This window comes from Drosophila subobscura, chromosome E (genome assembly GCF_008121235.1).
Source record: "Drosophila subobscura isolate 14011-0131.10 chromosome E, UCBerk_Dsub_1.0, whole genome shotgun sequence".
Taxonomy (NCBI): domain Eukaryota; kingdom Metazoa; phylum Arthropoda; class Insecta; order Diptera; family Drosophilidae; genus Drosophila; species Drosophila subobscura.
The window spans coordinates 15515733-15531935 of NC_048531.1; the positions used below are offsets into that span (position 1 = coordinate 15515733).

Genomic DNA, 16203 nt, shown 5'->3' on the forward strand with positions numbered 1-16203 from the left:
TTGCTCTCTCTCTGGGAGACTCACTGAGGTGTGACCATGAGTTTGGCTGTATCTTTCTTTGTGTTTGTTTCTGTTTTGTTTGTGGCCAACTGGTTTGGTGGAACGAAGTCCGAAATATTGACCGCAAGTGTGTCTAATTTCTATTATTTTGCTGTCATCTCTCCCCCTCGGAACGGAACGATGGTTGAGGGGGGAGGTGCAACTGCGAAGCAATGAACTTTCTTCTTTCACTGTGCCACCTGTGTGTGTGCAGCAGGAGGAGCAGCAGCGTTGCAAGTTCCGTTTTTTCGTTGCTGTTGCTGTTGCTGTTGCTGTTGCTGTTACGATATTTCGCAGTCTTTTGCTTTCGTTTAACCCATTTAATGCGGCTGGAACGCGCACAGTTTGGGCCTGGCATCCGTTAAGAGAGGAGCAGCAGGGGCTTACGTACTCGTATGTGCGATTAATTCAATGGAAAAGTGAAAACGAAAGTGCTTGGCGATCGCTGATCGTAGCTGCAGTTACTCACTTAAGCCAGTGGCCAGTGGACAGTGGCCAGCGGCAGTTGCAGTGCTGATCAGGTTTTGCCTCACTTTCGTTTTCATATGTGCTCGTACCCCAGCGAATCTTCGCCTGCCCCTTGACAATATTCCGCGCATGGGTGGAAGCTGATGATGCAATTAGCATCGGCCCAGACATCTCTGCCACAATTGCCACAAAACTTATTCCATATTCCATATTCCATATGCAAAATGATTTTCGCAACAAGGAAATGTCCATTGATCATGGATCATGGCTGCTCGATGAGGCATTGCATTAGGAGGAGTGTCCGCTCCTCCCTCTCCCTCTGCGATTCGATTGCCGTTTCATTTTAAGTATTGCAATTTCTCGAGTTGTCCAAATGCAGACAAGTGCACAATTATGGCTGGATTGTTGGCTGGTTGACTAGCGGCAGTTATGGACCGCTTGCCGACCAGTTGGCAGCACTTACAGTTACACTTGCCACACCACAACGCTGCAGCCAGCAGCCAGCAGCCGGCAGCGGAGAGCAAGTTCCAGTCAAGACCAAGACCATAGCCGGCAATTATCTGTTGATGTACTGCTCCCAGTCAGACAACAACCAAAACGCATAGAAAAGCAACCTTTCACTTGGCCGGGGCTGGGCTTAAGACGTTCGTTTTGGTATGCAAATTGCTTAGAATGAAGGGAATGCTGGCTGCAGCAACGCCCACTGACCTTGCCCGAGTGCACCACAGGCCCTGATCCAACCGCTTCCCTCTGTTTGGATTCAAGCCATGAGAAAAGATCTCATTAAAATGCATCGAGGGAACTCCGACAATCGGCACAGACTGCAACCTGCAATCGGTTGACCTTTTCCTTTGGCCAAAACCAAACCAAATCGCGACTTGTAACCTGCTCTTTGAATTAATTTCGCGTTCCAGATTCTCGTTGATAAAAAGCAAACCCATAATTGACCTTTTGTTAGTGCTTGGCTCGTTCTTAGATCTCTTCTAACTCACAATCTCTCCCTCTTCCTCTCCCACCAGTCATATGAAGCTATGAAGCGAGGCATGCAACTAACTGCCACCTGGCTGTGCCTGCTGGCCACAGCCGCCACCTTTGCACGGGCGCAGCAGGAGTCGTCGGCCAAGTGGTCGCGGCAGCTGGAGAATGCGCCCACCTCCGATACGGATTCCCTGGACTGGATACCACTCGCCCAGCCGCTGGACGGGAGCGGTGGCAAGGATCGCTCCGGCAATGGCCGTGTGCTGACCTACTCGCAGACATTTCCACCCAGCGCTCGGTTCGGGGAACTGAACAAGCCTGGCGCAGCGCCGGGATCGCAGTTTGATTTCTCGTATCCGTTCCCAAGGTATTCGAATGGACAGGGACAGGCGCTGCCGCTGCGGCAGGGACCACCGGCATCGCTCAAGACGAGCGCCGGCCAGGAGCCCACCTCGCAGTCGTTCTTCAAGTTTGAGATGCCCTTCCACAGCAACGAGGGGGGGCAGGGACAGGCACAAGCGCCGCCCACACTGCAGACGGGCTACCAGATCCAGCACACATTCGGGGGCGGCGGCCTCCAGGCACCCTCCTCGCTGTTCAGTCCCCCCTCGCTGTTTGGCCAGCAGCAGGCACAGCCCTTTGGCTCCGACTTCCACTCCCTGCCGCCAAAGTCCCTGAACAAGCCGCTGCGGCAGCAGAACTACATTCAGGACATTCTGCCTCCCAAGTCCCATGCAAAGCCAACGCAGCCCTCGCTGCAGAGCGTCACGCCTCAGGTATTTCCCCTCGATCCCGAGCCAGAGTCAATCTTTGGACTGAACAAGGCGGCGCCCTCAGCCGCTCCCGCAGCGAGCGGCGGCCAGCAGGAGGTGCAGCTGCTGTATGTGCCGTATGATACCCTGTACAACCAGCAGCGACAGCAGCAGTCGGGCTCGGGCTCGGGCTCGTCCCGGCCAGGTGCTGGCAGCGCCAACTTTGAGGTGAACAAATTCAATCTGAACGCAGGTCTGCCCGCCGTCAATCCCTACCAGATCAATCAGTTCTACACGCAGGATCCCAATGCGGGCAGCGACTTCTTCAGCTTGGGCACCACCTCCCGACCCAGCACCACCACCAGCCAGCCGCACGGCATCTTCCAGAGCTTTGGACCAACCCAACAGCAGCAACAGCAGCAACAGCAGCCACAACCCCAGGCACAGACGCAGTTCAGCACCGCCAAGCCCAAGCCAAAGGCTCATCAGCCACCGCTGGCCATGTTCCTGCTGCGCTCCAGCTCCCGGCCCTCGCAGTCGGATGTGGTGGCTGCGCTGCGCAGTGCCCACAGCATCTCTGTGATCGATTCCCCCACCAAGCAGACGCCAGAGATCTTTGTGGGACCCGCGGGCATGCCCATACCCGATGGCTACGTGAAGTTCGATCTGCCGTATCTGTCGCAGTTGGCGCAGACACGCGACCTCAGCGACGTGTCCTTCTTCGTGGCGCCACTCAGCTACCGTACACCGAATGGATTCAACAAGATTCTGCTGCCCGAGCCGCATGTGGGCTCCATTGTGGTCAATCGCGCCAAGGACTCCGTTTCGGTGCAGACTCAGCCGCCGCCACAGCGTCAGCAGCGTCCCTATGCAGCTGTGAGCAGCACGCGGAATCCCTTCGAGACCACCACCCAGGCACAGGCACAGGCACAGTCGCAGTCGCAGGCGGGAGCACCTGTGCGGGGCAACAAGTTCAGCTACTACTACGTCCAGGATGGCATTCAGGAGGTGAGTTCCCCGAAGATACCCGCCAAACAGGAGCGCCACAAGAAGAAGCGACCACAGAATGTGCAGGTGGAGCACCAGCAGCAGCAGCAGCAGCCGCAGCAGCCCATCTACCGTCCACCCAGCAAGACGCAGAATCCCTTCGACACACTCAATCAGATCGGTGGCGATGATTTCTTCAAGTCGCTGACCCACAAGCCCACCACCAGCAGCTCCACCTCCACCAGCACAACCTCGACGAGCACATCCACGACGACCTCCACCACGGCAGCGCCCACGCAGCCGCTGTTCACGTACAGCACACGGCCGCAGGTGGAGTTCCCCGGCGCCAGTGGCCATCTGTATCCGGAGTACCTGCAGCCCCTGCCGGAGCAGCAGCAGCCCCGATTGACCACACGTCCGCCGACAGCCACCACAGCGGAGGAGGAGCATCGCATGAAGCAGTACTTCCGGCAGCAGGACGCCTTCCGTCAGCGTCCGCTCACCACGATTCCGCCCGCCTTCGAGCAGGTTCAGTATACGCCCAGTGCGCCCGACTACGAGGTGCCCACGACGCAGCGGGTGAAGAACAAGCATCGCGTGAACATCTACACGCCCGCAGCGGTGCCGGTGACCACCTCGGATGTGGGCTACCAAGTGGAGCAGGAGCAGGCGCAGGTGCTGGAGCAGCCGCAGGCGCCGTTGAACCACAGGCCCAGCTACAACCAAGTGCAGAACGAGATTCTGGACAACAGCAACGTGGACTACGAGCCGAATCCCTACCATGTGCCCTCAGAGCTGCCGGCCCTGACGCCGGACATTCCCGGATTGGTCAACAATCTGCAGGAGAAGGACAAGCTGCAGCCGGCGGGCACAACCATTCCGCCACAGAGTGAACCCGAGCAGGAGACGCGTCCCACGCGCCGTCCACTGCTGCGCACCCGCAAGCCGGCCGTGTCCAAGGTGGTGACCACCTCGTCGGTGTCCTACTCCGAGTCCGAGTCGAGCGGCAAGGTGCCGCATCGCATACGTCGACCATACGGCAACCGAGGCACTGCCGCCGGCACAGCCTCCACCACAGGCAGCGGCGACCAGGGAGAGGAGTCGGCGGCGACGACACCCACACGACGTCCGACCAGCGCACGGAATCCGCTCATCCGCAATCCCAATCGCATCCGCTACAGGCCCACCACCGAGGAGCGCCAGTCGCTGAAGGTGAAGACCAGAAAGGGCTCGAAGAACGGGCAGCGCGAGGATCAGGATCTGGACTACCAGCGCGACGTGCTCAAGCAGAACTATCCGGTGTTCAAGGGCTCCTCATCGGCGCCCTCGCGCCGGCCCACCAGCCCCACGGCCATTCCCAGCTCCTACGACTTCCAGGCCACCACCGAGGGTCCGGCATCGGAGTCCCAGCAGGTGTACACGGTGACGCCGAGCAACAGCATTGACGGCGCCAGCGAACCGGCTGCGGGATTCCCCGGCAGCCTGCTGGAGCCCATGCAGATTGCCCAGCACTATCAGGAGTTCTCCAAGGACAACTACGGGCCGGGGTACTTCCCCAACCAAGAGGATCTCACGCCCACCGAGGCCATTGTCCGCAACGAGGTGAGTCCCATCTACACCACGCTGGCAACCACAACGCCATCGACGACGACGACCAGCACGACGACAACCACTGAGGCAGCGCCCACAACCACCACGCGTCGCTCGCCCTTTGTGCGCCGCAACTATCCGCGGCTGAGGACCACCACCACAACAGAGCCGCCAGTGACCAGCACCACGCCCTCGGAGGAGCGTCCTTCGGTAAGAAATTTAAAGGAGAAAACTTAACCAGAGGAACTCTCACTCATTCTGTGATGATTTTTGTTTCAGATCCGCTCACGCCTGCCGCCTCGTCGTGTGGTCAAAGTGCGTCAACGTCAGCGTCGTCCCGGACATCCTGCTTCGTCCACGGCGGCGCCCGAAGAGGAGCTCCAGGAGCCAGCTACCCAGAAGCCAAATCTGCGCAAGCTCAGTCGCTACAACAACCAGGATCCCAAGGAAAAGGAGGTAAGTGCAAAGTGCAATCCCATTTGGAGTAAAATCTAACGTTGCACACCTCAGCAGCCAACCATCACCCAGCGGCGTCGCTATAAGCAGCCATTCCAGCTGGAGGGACAGGAGTCGCAGTGGTCTCCAGCCTCAGACATTGCCAACAGCAACAGCAACGCCAACACCAACACGAACAGCTTCAAGCCTCTGAATCCCAAGTACAAGACGGAGTCGCACAACTTCGAGAACGAGCCAGAGATTGTGACGGTGGGACCCACGGGGCAGCCGGAGACATACGAGTTTAATGTAGCCGCGGATCTTGGTGGATCGGCGGTGCAACGCACCACCACCCTCAAGGCGCCCAATCTGAAGTGAGTTTTTGCTTTTTGCTTTTTGCTTTGCAACACAGTCACTTATTTCCATGCCCCCGCCAGACCAGAGAAATCCTTTGCGGAGCTGCTCGAGGAGGTGATGGGCAAAGTGCCCGAGGAACTGGCCACAGAGTCACCCAACAGCAGCAGCAGCTCCATTGGCCGGCTGAACCGGCGCGGCAAGTGGAAGAAGAGCCGCGTGTCCAGTGGTGCGGATAATGGCGAAAACTTTGAGACGGCCGAGTCGCAGAATCTGGGACCACAGCTCTACAATGCCCTGCAGGCGGCCAGCGAGAAGGAGGAGCAGCAGCAGCAGCAGCAGCAGCAGCAGGAGAAGACCACCACCACAGCAGCAGCAGCAGCAGCAGCAACCACCGAGGCGGAGACAACAGAAGCGATAGTCAGCACCACGTCAGCGTCGCCCACAACGCCGGAGGAGTATGAGGTGACCACCGCCAGAGTGGCCTTGGAGGAGGCAACCATGGCATCGACGCTGCCCATGGAGACGCCGGAGAGTGCCACGCGACGCATGGACACCGCGGCGGATGTGGATGTGGAAGGGGATGGTGAAGGAGATGGAGAGGGAGACTTGGAGACACAGCCCAGCATCTTCTCGGAGGTCAAGAAGCAACTCCACGATCTGTTCGCCATCGAAGAGAGCGAGGACGAGGCGTTGAACGGTGCACTGGCCGCCGTGGGTAAGCGTCGGCAGGAGTACACGAGCATCAAGCGCACGACACCAGCCACGTCCACGGACAAGACGACTCTGACGCCCGCGGACGATGAACTGACAGCCACAGCGACCACCCCCACAGCCACGGAAGGTGCTTCGGAGGGCAGCAAAGACAACTTCCACAAGGACCTCATGGAGCATGTGGTGTACGCCACATCCACATCGACCAAAGTCACCTCCGAGACGGAGATCTGCTATCGGGGACGCTGCATACGGTCCGAGGATCTGCCCGCCAACCACAAACTGCACTGAGCTGAGCTCCGGCAGAGCACGGTGGCACATGGTGGACTCTGCATGTACATAAGGGCAGATGGGATACGGGCCAGGGGCAGGTACGAGTGAGGATGGACAGGCAGCAGCCTTAAGGAGCGCCGCTAGTCAGCACAACTCCTCATCTGCCGCCCAGAAGCACAAGCACAAGCCGCATCCAGATGTAATTAATTAGCTTTAACTACAAATATATTCATAAGGATAAGCAGATCGATGGATCGATGGATCGATGGATGCCCCATTCGCACCGACTAGGATTGGCCCGAAAGCTGTAGAATTTCTTGGATAAGAAGGAATGAACTATCAAAGAACTTCTTGAGGCTTCTCCTGCTAATCCTTGCGAGTGTTCCGTCACAGATATCCCCTGGATAGAGAATTTAGTGCATAGATCTTAGAGTTAGTGTAATGTCAGGATAGCATATAGCCAGCATAAGTCTTGTACCATACAACGTTGTGTACTAACAATTACAGATACCAATAAAAACTACAAAAAACAAACGACAAATACAACCAAATGAGTTTCAGTATGTTCGGATTCTGTATATGATTTCTGTACATATAAATAGTGTGTGTATATCCTTGTATATGTCTCTGTAGTCATGTGTATAGCTATTAATACGATCAATCAATTCCATGGAATGCACTTCCCCCCTCAAGGTACAAGAGTTTTTCACAGCTTCACAGCACCCAATTCCCAGCTGCATCTTCGCTCTCTCAAGCTTCGATAAGCGGCGACCGATCCCCAGCAACGTCTTCTCGCTGCTCCGCGGCACTTGTTGCCGTTGGCGTTCTAGTTGGCGTGTTCCAATCTTGCACACTCGTCCGACCGAGGAGCATGAAGAGCAGATTTCCCATAAAGTAAACAAAAGCGGTGAAGAAAAAAACGATACGCCATTGTGCAGGATTCCTCTGAAAGAGCAAAGATCAAGGGGTAAACAGGGTAAATCAAATGGAAACTCACTCACCTCATCCCAGACAATCAAACCCACAATCAGCGGCGCCAGAATGCTCATAAAATTGGCCGCACAATTCGTGATGCCCATCAGAGTGCCTGCATAGTTGGGCGCCAGATCGATGTGATTCACGTGGAAGCCCAGATATGTGGCCGAATTGGTGGCCACTGCCAGGGTGAGCAGAGCAATGGCCAGACGAACATTCGCCTCGCCCTCGGTGATGTAGCCGAGACCGATAAGCGCCAGCATGGGCAGCCACATGCCCAGCGTATTGAAGAACTTGCGGGAGAAGCCCAGTGGCAGGATTGTGCCACGTTGCTTCATTGCATCCGATAGCCAGATGAACACGCACGTGAGCAGTATCATGGCGAAGTAGGGCAGCGCGGACAGCGGTCCGTTGCTCTTGATGTCCATGCCCAGGACGCTCTTCATGAACGTGGGAATCTCTGTGAGCAGCGTCCAGAAGCCCCAGTTGTTGGCACAGTGAGCCAGCACGAGCACCAGAAACGGTCCCGAAGTGAGGATGCGTAGCCAGGGCGTGCGCGGCCGTGGCTCCACCTCTCGCCCCACATCCGATGGACGGCGAGTCTGGCCAGAGGACTCAATGTAGCGACGCTCAGCTGGCGTTATCGTTGGATGCTCGGCCGGAGTGCTTGAGCAGTAAAAGTACCACACAAACGACCACAAGATGCCGGCACATCCGGGCACATAGAAGGTGCTGGGCCAGCCCAGCGAGGAAGACGCAATATAGCCGCTCACCGAGAGCATTACCACGGTGCCGAACTGAGAGCCCGAGTAACTGTAGCCGACCAGTCGACCGCGCTCCTCTGTGGGCGCCCATTTCGAGAGGAATGTGTGCGTTGAGGGGAAGATGACGCCCTGGCAGAGACCCTGGACGGCACGCAGCACGACGACAGTCTTCCAGCCGCCCGTGATGGCGCAAAAGGGTGTCAGCAGGGCGAGGCAGGAACATATTAACACTCCAAAGAAGAGCATATACTTGGCACCATAGATCGCCGAGAGATAGCCACCTGGCACCTGGGTGACGACATAGCCCCAAAAGAAGCTGCTCAGCAGATAGGACTTGACACTCTCGTTCCAATCGAACTCCTGCAAAAGCAAAATAATCCATTATTAAAGCTAATCATCTAATGCGTGGCTGTGCGTACAGGAAAGTCCGGATTGCTGGCATTGCGATCCGTCATGGCCACAATGGCCACGGAGAGATTCACACGCAAGGAATAGGCCACGGCCAGGCCAAAGAAGACCAGAATGCACTGCAGATGTCGCACTCCGAATCGCGGCCCTGCAAATACAAATGTGCAACGTCAGTGAAAACAGATGCAAACAAAGGGAAGGTCAAACACTTGCCAGTGTTCCCTATTTGCTGGTAGCCAGTCCGGCTGCAGCAGGGGAAGCAGCCGAACACCATATTGTGCGTCCAATTCTATCCACGTAGCCAAGTTAGTAGATGCTACGTGGGCGTGGGAGGGAGGAAAAGTTGCAGCGGCGCCTAAAGTGCGTCTAATTAAATGTAAACACAGCTGATAACCAGTGTGGCCGTAACAAGTGCTCGATAAATTTGGTGCTGGCGTTGCCACACATGGCGGAAGCAGAAATTGTGCAAAACAAAAGAATTAAATCTACAATAACAAAACTAAAATAAAGAAGCGCCAACAAGAAGATACAGACAAAGATAAACTTCCCAAGTTGTACCGAAAAATCCAACTGTGTGGCAGCCGTGAATGGTATCGATAATCGACAGTGGGCGCCCAGTTCAAACTGGATGAAATGAAACAACATTAATTTCGGTACGATTTGACTTGGTTTCAGCTTCCTTTTGAGCTGTTTTATTAAATGGCTTTGAATGTCTTCATTGCTTTTTTCTTTCTTTTGTTTTGTTTTGTTTTGTTTTGTTTTTTTTGCCTTTTTTAGTTCACTTTTCGTGCATCACAAGTTGGGTTTTTGTTTATTCCTAGCTTAAACACTAAACATAACAATTACTAGAGTTTTTTTTAGCAGCACATCTCTCTCTCTCTCTCTCTCTTTCTGCTATTTACACTGAACGCTTTCTCATGTTGCAAGTTTAATTTGATTTAGCTTTAGATTATGTACATTATGGAAAATACTGCAAACAATAATTTACGCTGCCTTAGAACTAAACAATTAACTTATAATATCGCTAATGGAAGCACGCGATCGTCGTTATGGTATTGTCCCTAACTATTTGACTACGACTAAAAACTATGAAACAACAGCTATGACTCGACTCGACTCATGCCCCTATCATGTGGTGGTTGTGGTGGTCTATCCAGATCTAGCGCTTATCTTGGCCATTCGGCGACAGCGGCACTCCTTGCTCCACATCGTCCACCGACTGCTCCGGCGAGTCCCACCACTGCACTTCCGTTCGGCCAAAGACCACAAAGAGCAGGTTGCCGATGAAGTAGGCGGCGGCGGCCAGGAAGAACACCAGTCGCCATTCGTTCACATTTTTCTGTGGAAGATATCAGCGTTAGCGAGGCACTCAAGGAACGTTTTCAACGCCTTTCACTTACCGGATCTTGCACGATCTGACCGACAACAAGGGGCGCAATGCCGCTCATGATGTTGGCCGCTCCATTCGTGAGGCCCATCAGGGTGCCGGCATAGTTGGGCGACAGATCGATGTGGTTTACCTGGAAGCCCAGGTAGGTGGCAGCGCTGATGCCGACGGTGAGGGTTAACAGGACGACGGCCAGCAGATTGTCCTCCTTCGGCACATAGCCCAGGGCGATGAGTGAGCACATGGGTATCCAGTGGCCGATGCTGTTGAAGAACTTGCGGTTGAAGGACAGCGACAACGACTTGTTCCTCTGCAGCACCTTGGACAGCCAGACGAAGAAGAAGCTGAGCAGCAGCATCACGGTGTAGGGCAGGGAGGACAGCAGCGCGCTCTCCTTGATATCGATGCCGTAGATGTTCTTCATGTAGCTGGGGATCTGGGTGAGCAGCGTCCAGAAGCCGAACATGTGGGTGCAGTGCACCACCAGCAACGACAGGAACGGCATCGACGTGAAGATGGGTAGCCAGGGAGTCGGCGCCAGGTTGTCGGCCGACTGCATCTTGCCATCGCTGCGCGACTCCTCGATGAACTTGAGCTCCTCCGGCGAGATGAAGCGGTGCTCCTCCGGCGTGCTGGACGAGAACACGTACCAAAAGACGACCCACACGAAGCCGCAGGCACCGCCCAGGTAGAAAATACTCGGCCAGCCCATGAAGGAGTCGGCAATGTAGCCACTCGTCGCCAGCATCACCACCGTTCCGAACTGAGCGCCCGAATAGCAGATGGTGCCCAGCATGCCGCGCTCGTTGGCCGGCGACCACTTGGAGAGCAGCGCGTGCGTGGCCGGGTGCACTGCACCCTGGGTGAGGCCCATCGTGAAGCGAACGGCACACAGCGCAATCCAGCCGCCCAGCTTGAGGGCCAGCGGCGAGATGATGGTGAGGATGGCGGCGGCAGCCAGGCCAGCGAGCAGCAGCATCTTGGCCCCGTACCGCTGGGCAATGTAACCGCCGGGCACCTGGGTGACGATGTAGCCCCAGAAGAAGCTGCTCAGCATGTACGACTTCTGGCCTTCGTCGAACGGATAGTACTGCAGGAGGAAATGCAGGAGGGTGAGCGAGTGTCGAACTGGAGTGCTGCCAGGACCTTACCTCTGCTTTGAATATACCAAAATCGTCGTCATCATCGTCTGGCACGGCGCTGGCAGTGTCATTCTCAGTGACATTCACGGAGGGTGGCTCGGACATGGCCACCAGGGCCACACTGAGGTTCACCCGCCAGGCGTAGCACATCGCCAGGCAGAAGAAGCAGAGGATGCATTGCACATGCCTCACGCCGAAGAGTTTCTCTGCAAGGAAAAGTCATTGAATTAGCTAAAGGCTCATTGCATACCCTGGAATAAGATGAATGGAATGGATTAAGCACATGCGCCTGCGCCCACTCTCTGCCTCAACAGGTGAAAACGTGTTGGCAGAGGCTGCGCTCTTATCAACAGACAGACGCCTCTCTCTCACGCTCTCACGCTCTCACGCTCTCTTTGCGCTGCCGTTCTCTTTGCTGCTCACGAAACTGGTAGCCATGTTAGTATGTGGGGCGCGTTTATTTATAAAACACTTTGACTATGTCAAAATCTTGTTCGTGCACGCACAGACATGCACGAACATGCACAGACGCGCTCACTCTCGCACGCACGCACACGCATACACACACACGCCCACTATGAGCACAGCGGTGGCTGCGAATATTGAGAGACCTGTGCGCAGGGCGATCGATGCATGCCGTGTCTGTCGTTGTAAGCGTTGTACAAAATGCAACACACAAATGTACAAATGTACATAACATAACATGAATGTGCTGCTGTACGGTGCTGTACGTTGGCTGTACATACAATAAGGCCCAAAGCGCAATACGAGTGTCGGCTGCTGCTGCTGCTGCTGCTGCTACCTGTTTGAGGCCGAACAGCAGTCGCCCGATCCTCACGTGACCAAAGCGAACACCGCATCCATCCCAGAGGAAACATGATTCGGCGACTGTTTATTTATTGGCGGTGGCCTGCGTTGCCTTACGCGGATTTTTTGTAGGCTATTTTTAAACCCGACTCTAAGCCCCGCCATAAATGGCTTAAACAAACGCCGCTGCACCACACACACACACACGCACACACATTTTGCAACAGTGCAACAGCAACCTTGCAACGCGGCCTTACAAGGCGTTTGGGTCTATTGAACCCCAGTTGGAACTCCAAGCCGATGCCAATACAGAGCCAGCTTAAAGTCCAAAACTAACAATTGCTTGTCTCTTCCAAAAAATTTCCCCCCCATACGGATGGATAATTATTTCGATGACGTCCCAAGCGAACTTTGGGGCCGTCTGCCCGATCGAGAACGCTCCCGCATACGCTCGCTCTTGCTGGTGTTGCTGCTGCTGCTGGCGCTCCCTCATGCTTTTCTCTCTCTCTCTCTCTGCCTCTCTCCCTCTCTCTGTGTGTTTATGGAACTGAATCAGCTTCTCGTGCCGGGCGCGACGATGACTCGTGGACAAGTCGGGTCGTGTGAGGAGCCACACTGAAAACGCTTTATCTGACACGTTTTTGAATTTATTTGCGGAATCTTTTCTGCCGACGGAGCCGAGCAAATTTATTACTAAGATACAGAACTTTTGTCTGGTGACAAACACGGTGGGCGGCGGGCAGAGACTATGCAGAAGAGAGTGAAATTGTGATTCTCCACAGTTAAATTTGCTGAGGCACCCAAAAAAAAACAGAACGCGACACCAAATCAATCAACATTTATGAGCAGTTATAAAAATAATGAAAACGAGAAGGGACGTGTGAGACGCTTCTTACGCGTCACAACTTTTATACCCGGCACTCAGTACTACATCTGCACTTTAGCGGTTATTTGTCCAGTTTTACATTTTTTCTTCATCTGTCATCTACATCAACAACACTACTCACACCAACACGCTCCTTTAGCTCGCCACCCTCCCCTAGAAACACACACTGCAGAGTCGCGGCAGAGTCAGCGGCAGAGGCAGCGGCAGAGGCAGCGGCAGAGGCAGAGGCAGTGGCGTGTCAGGGGCCAGGCCATAAACAACGCGAAGCAGAGTGTGAATGCTGCGGGACGGGGTGGGTTTGGCCACTGCAAACTAATTTCTTCATTGTGGCTATAATAATGATCCAATCGGATCCCAATTTGGTGATCTGATAGATATGGTCATTCCCTACGGAATGGCGTTTTTAGTTTTCTGTTATCTTCAAAATTGTAGATTTGGGAGGTTTTCGCCCTTTTGCGGGGGCGGAAGGGGGCGGGGCTCATTTTTGAAATACACTGGTTTCAGTGTGAGCATACAGCAGTCTGGTGCCAAAATTTGGTGGCTCTAGCTCTTATAGTCTCTGAGAACTAGCCGACAAACAAGACGGACGGACGGACAGACGGACAGACGGACAGACGGACAGACAGACATGGCTCAATCGACTCGGCTATTGATGCTGATCAAGAATATATATACTTTATGGGGTCGGAAACGTTTCCTTCTGTGCGTTACATACAACCGTTATCCGCACAAATACAATATACCCTATTTACTCTTCGAGTACCGGGTATAATAAAAAGAGTTTCTGCTTTGAGTGTTTATTGGATGCCATTAAGGGTGTATAGTATAGTCTCTGCCATATTTTGATTGATTGCCAGTGGGCCGAGGGCGCTGACTGTACCTAGACCGTCCGTTAGTGGGACAAACGGAGGACACACAGAGCGCAACACCAAGCAAAACAACAACAATGAAGTCAAGTGTGTGTGCACAGTATTGATAACCGATAACGGGCCTCCAACGGGGCTCCGATAAAACTGGAACGCCACTGAGCTTTCCACAACGGGTGGGTGTGGGGGTGGGCGGCAGGCAGAAGTCCCCTAAGTCGATAAGATAATCACTAGTTACAGCTCTGGCCCTGTGTCCCACTGGCTACCCTAACTCACAATTCACTTCACGGCATGGTCTCGCACATGCAAAGAGCGTGGCATATGCCCACTCTTTTGAAATCGCTTTACAACTGTCAATTTGTCTTTGGGATTAGCTTATCAGCTGACTAAAGAGCCACTGCTCCGCCCCAGTTCCCCGTCTTGTCACCCTACCGTGTAGATAGATCTATTTAAAGTTCAGAATAAAATCAAAAAGAAAATACGGAATACTAAATACTGTCGCTCGTTGAGTTTCCCCCTGTCTCTTTTCTTTTCTTTTCCTTTCCTTTCTTTTTGTTTCGTTTCGCTTAAGGTTTTTCATTCCGTTTTTGTTTATTTTTATCACTCGAAAGTGCTAAAATGTGATTCGATTTTGTTTGGCAGCGTAACCAAAAAAAAACACACACAAAAACGTAAATAATTAATGGGGTAAAGTCACACATTTTTAATTCTGTTTAATATTATATTTTAGAGTTGAGCGAAACGAGAGGGAAGTGCTCAATCAGCATTCTTTGTGCGAAGGATGGCGATTGCAGTTGATCGCTGCAGTGGAGGTCGTCTATATCTGACTGCATATAAAATACAATAAGTATAAATAAATGCACTCGTACTGCATAATTATTTCTGATCTCATGCCAACGCAGGCAACGATGCTTCCAGTCATCAGGGGAGACACTGCACTCGAGAGACATGTACATAGAAATGTATCTGGAAATGGCAATCCGCAACTTATTTGGAGCGATCACGATCGTGTGGGACAGAGTGTCTCCCACACGTCGGTTGGAGAACTAATTAAGTAATTTCCGGCAACAGGCCGCTGTCCGAGCTCGGAACATGCCAGGCGCCGCCACACGATCGGGCGACTTACATAAGACACGTGCTTGGAGAGCTCAATGGAAATAGGAATGGCTATGGCTACGGCTACGGCTATGGCTATGTCGATTTCGATGGAGTCACTCAATTCAATCGCTCGATTGCACTTACCATTGGCGTATTTACCTCCTGTTTTCACCATTGTCAGAGCGGTGGTCATGTGTGCGACGCGGGTTGAAACTGAATGGAAACCTCAATTGGAACGTTCTCACTGGAATTTTTTGAGTATTTTCTTTCTTTTTTTTTTTGATATTTCACACAACGTGTTCCGGTTCCGTCATGAAGTTGGAACACACATGTGTGCTTTATTTATTTAAATTGTTTTTAGACGCGAGTATACTCTCTCTTTCGACGGTTGGCTGTTTTTCCACGACTGTAAAACTGAGCACGCGTTGGATTGGATCGATGCCTGGGTGGACACAGAGGAGGTGTCTTTTCAACGTTCTGGCGAAAGGTGCGGATTGCGACTGCTTGAATAACTCACGGCGGTCGATTCTTTTATAAATATGATCGAAACTCTGCCGGACAGTGGCGGCCAGAGCAGAGCAGAGCAGAGACCCGACCACATCGCGCAGAGAGAGAGAGAGACACATCGAGATAGAGGCAGTGAGCGGAGAGACCAAGTGTAAGCATGTGTATCTGTATCGCGTGAATTCCATTCCGTTTTCATGCGGCTCTGCTATCAGTTAAAATGAACACGCTGGCAAGCAACCAACACACAGAGACATTCTATCCTCTCTTTCTCACTGTGCGATTGTCACTGGTGTTGGTGCGGATTTCTCTCTGGTGGAACCGGCATACATATGGCGAGTATGTAAACAACACCAGCACATGGACAGGCTACGGTTATCAGTACACGTACACAGCACACACTCTCTGCCTCCGCTGCACCTTTTCATCATCATCCTAGTTCTCCTCCTCCTGCCCTTGCACTTTCCTCTTGTTCGTTTCTCAGTATTCGATTGTTCGATTGTTGCTGTAAGGCACGGGCATCGGGTGCTGTAAAATTAGTCACACTGCTCGGATGAGGCATTCACTCACTCTCTCTCTCTTGCAGCTAAAAGTGCAGTTAGCTGAGAGGCATCCATCTCTCTCTAGCTCTCTAGCTCTCACTCTCTTTCTGTTTGAGAGCTAGAGATGCGGTTAGATCTGGTATCTTCCAGTTGCCAAGGCGGCGCATAAGCATGAATGAAATTGAATCCTGGCCAGAGATCATCTCTCAATACTCTACACTTGTCTACAAAGAC

The 16203-nt window shown here is 53.3% G+C and overlaps 3 protein-coding genes across 4 annotated transcripts in view; 1 reads left to right on the plus strand and 2 right to left on the minus strand.

Annotated features, from left to right (window-relative positions):
• LOC117892109 (mucin-5AC) overlaps positions 1–7131 on the plus strand; it is a 12631-nt gene extending 5500 nt beyond the window's left edge. Inside the window, exons 3-6 of one of the 2 annotated variants that reach the window (XM_034798120.1) lie at positions 1527–5024; positions 5094–5270; positions 5325–5623; positions 5687–7131. In XM_034798120.1, the coding sequence (XP_034654011.1) occupies positions 1527–5024; positions 5094–5270; positions 5325–5623; positions 5687–6608 (4896 nt within the window). In that variant the 3' untranslated portion in view covers positions 6609–7131. The remainder of the gene's footprint in view (positions 1–1526; positions 5025–5093; positions 5271–5324; positions 5624–5686) is intronic. The other variant, XM_034798121.1, reaches the window with a different exon arrangement.
• A 10-nt stretch (positions 7132–7141) lies between these two features.
• Positions 7142–9119, minus strand: LOC117892112 (putative inorganic phosphate cotransporter). The gene is made up of 4 exons (XM_034798127.1): positions 8951–9119; positions 8749–8885; positions 7592–8689; positions 7142–7535 (listed from the first exon to the last, which is right to left on the minus strand). Exons 1-4 carry the CDS (start codon positions 9009–9011, stop codon positions 7341–7343), a joined length of 1491 nt encoding a protein of 496 aa, XP_034654018.1. The 5' UTR covers positions 9012–9119; the 3' UTR covers positions 7142–7340.
• A 272-nt stretch (positions 9120–9391) lies between these two features.
• LOC117892111 (putative inorganic phosphate cotransporter) lies at positions 9392–15427 on the minus strand. Its single transcript, XM_034798126.1, has 4 exons — positions 15068–15427; positions 11276–11472; positions 10138–11214; positions 9392–10076 (listed from the first exon to the last, which is right to left on the minus strand). The coding sequence occupies exons 1-4, from the start codon at positions 15114–15116 to the stop codon at positions 9897–9899; spliced, it is 1503 nt and encodes a 500-aa protein (XP_034654017.1). The 5' UTR covers positions 15117–15427; the 3' UTR covers positions 9392–9896.
• Positions 15428–16203: the final 776 nt, after the last annotated feature.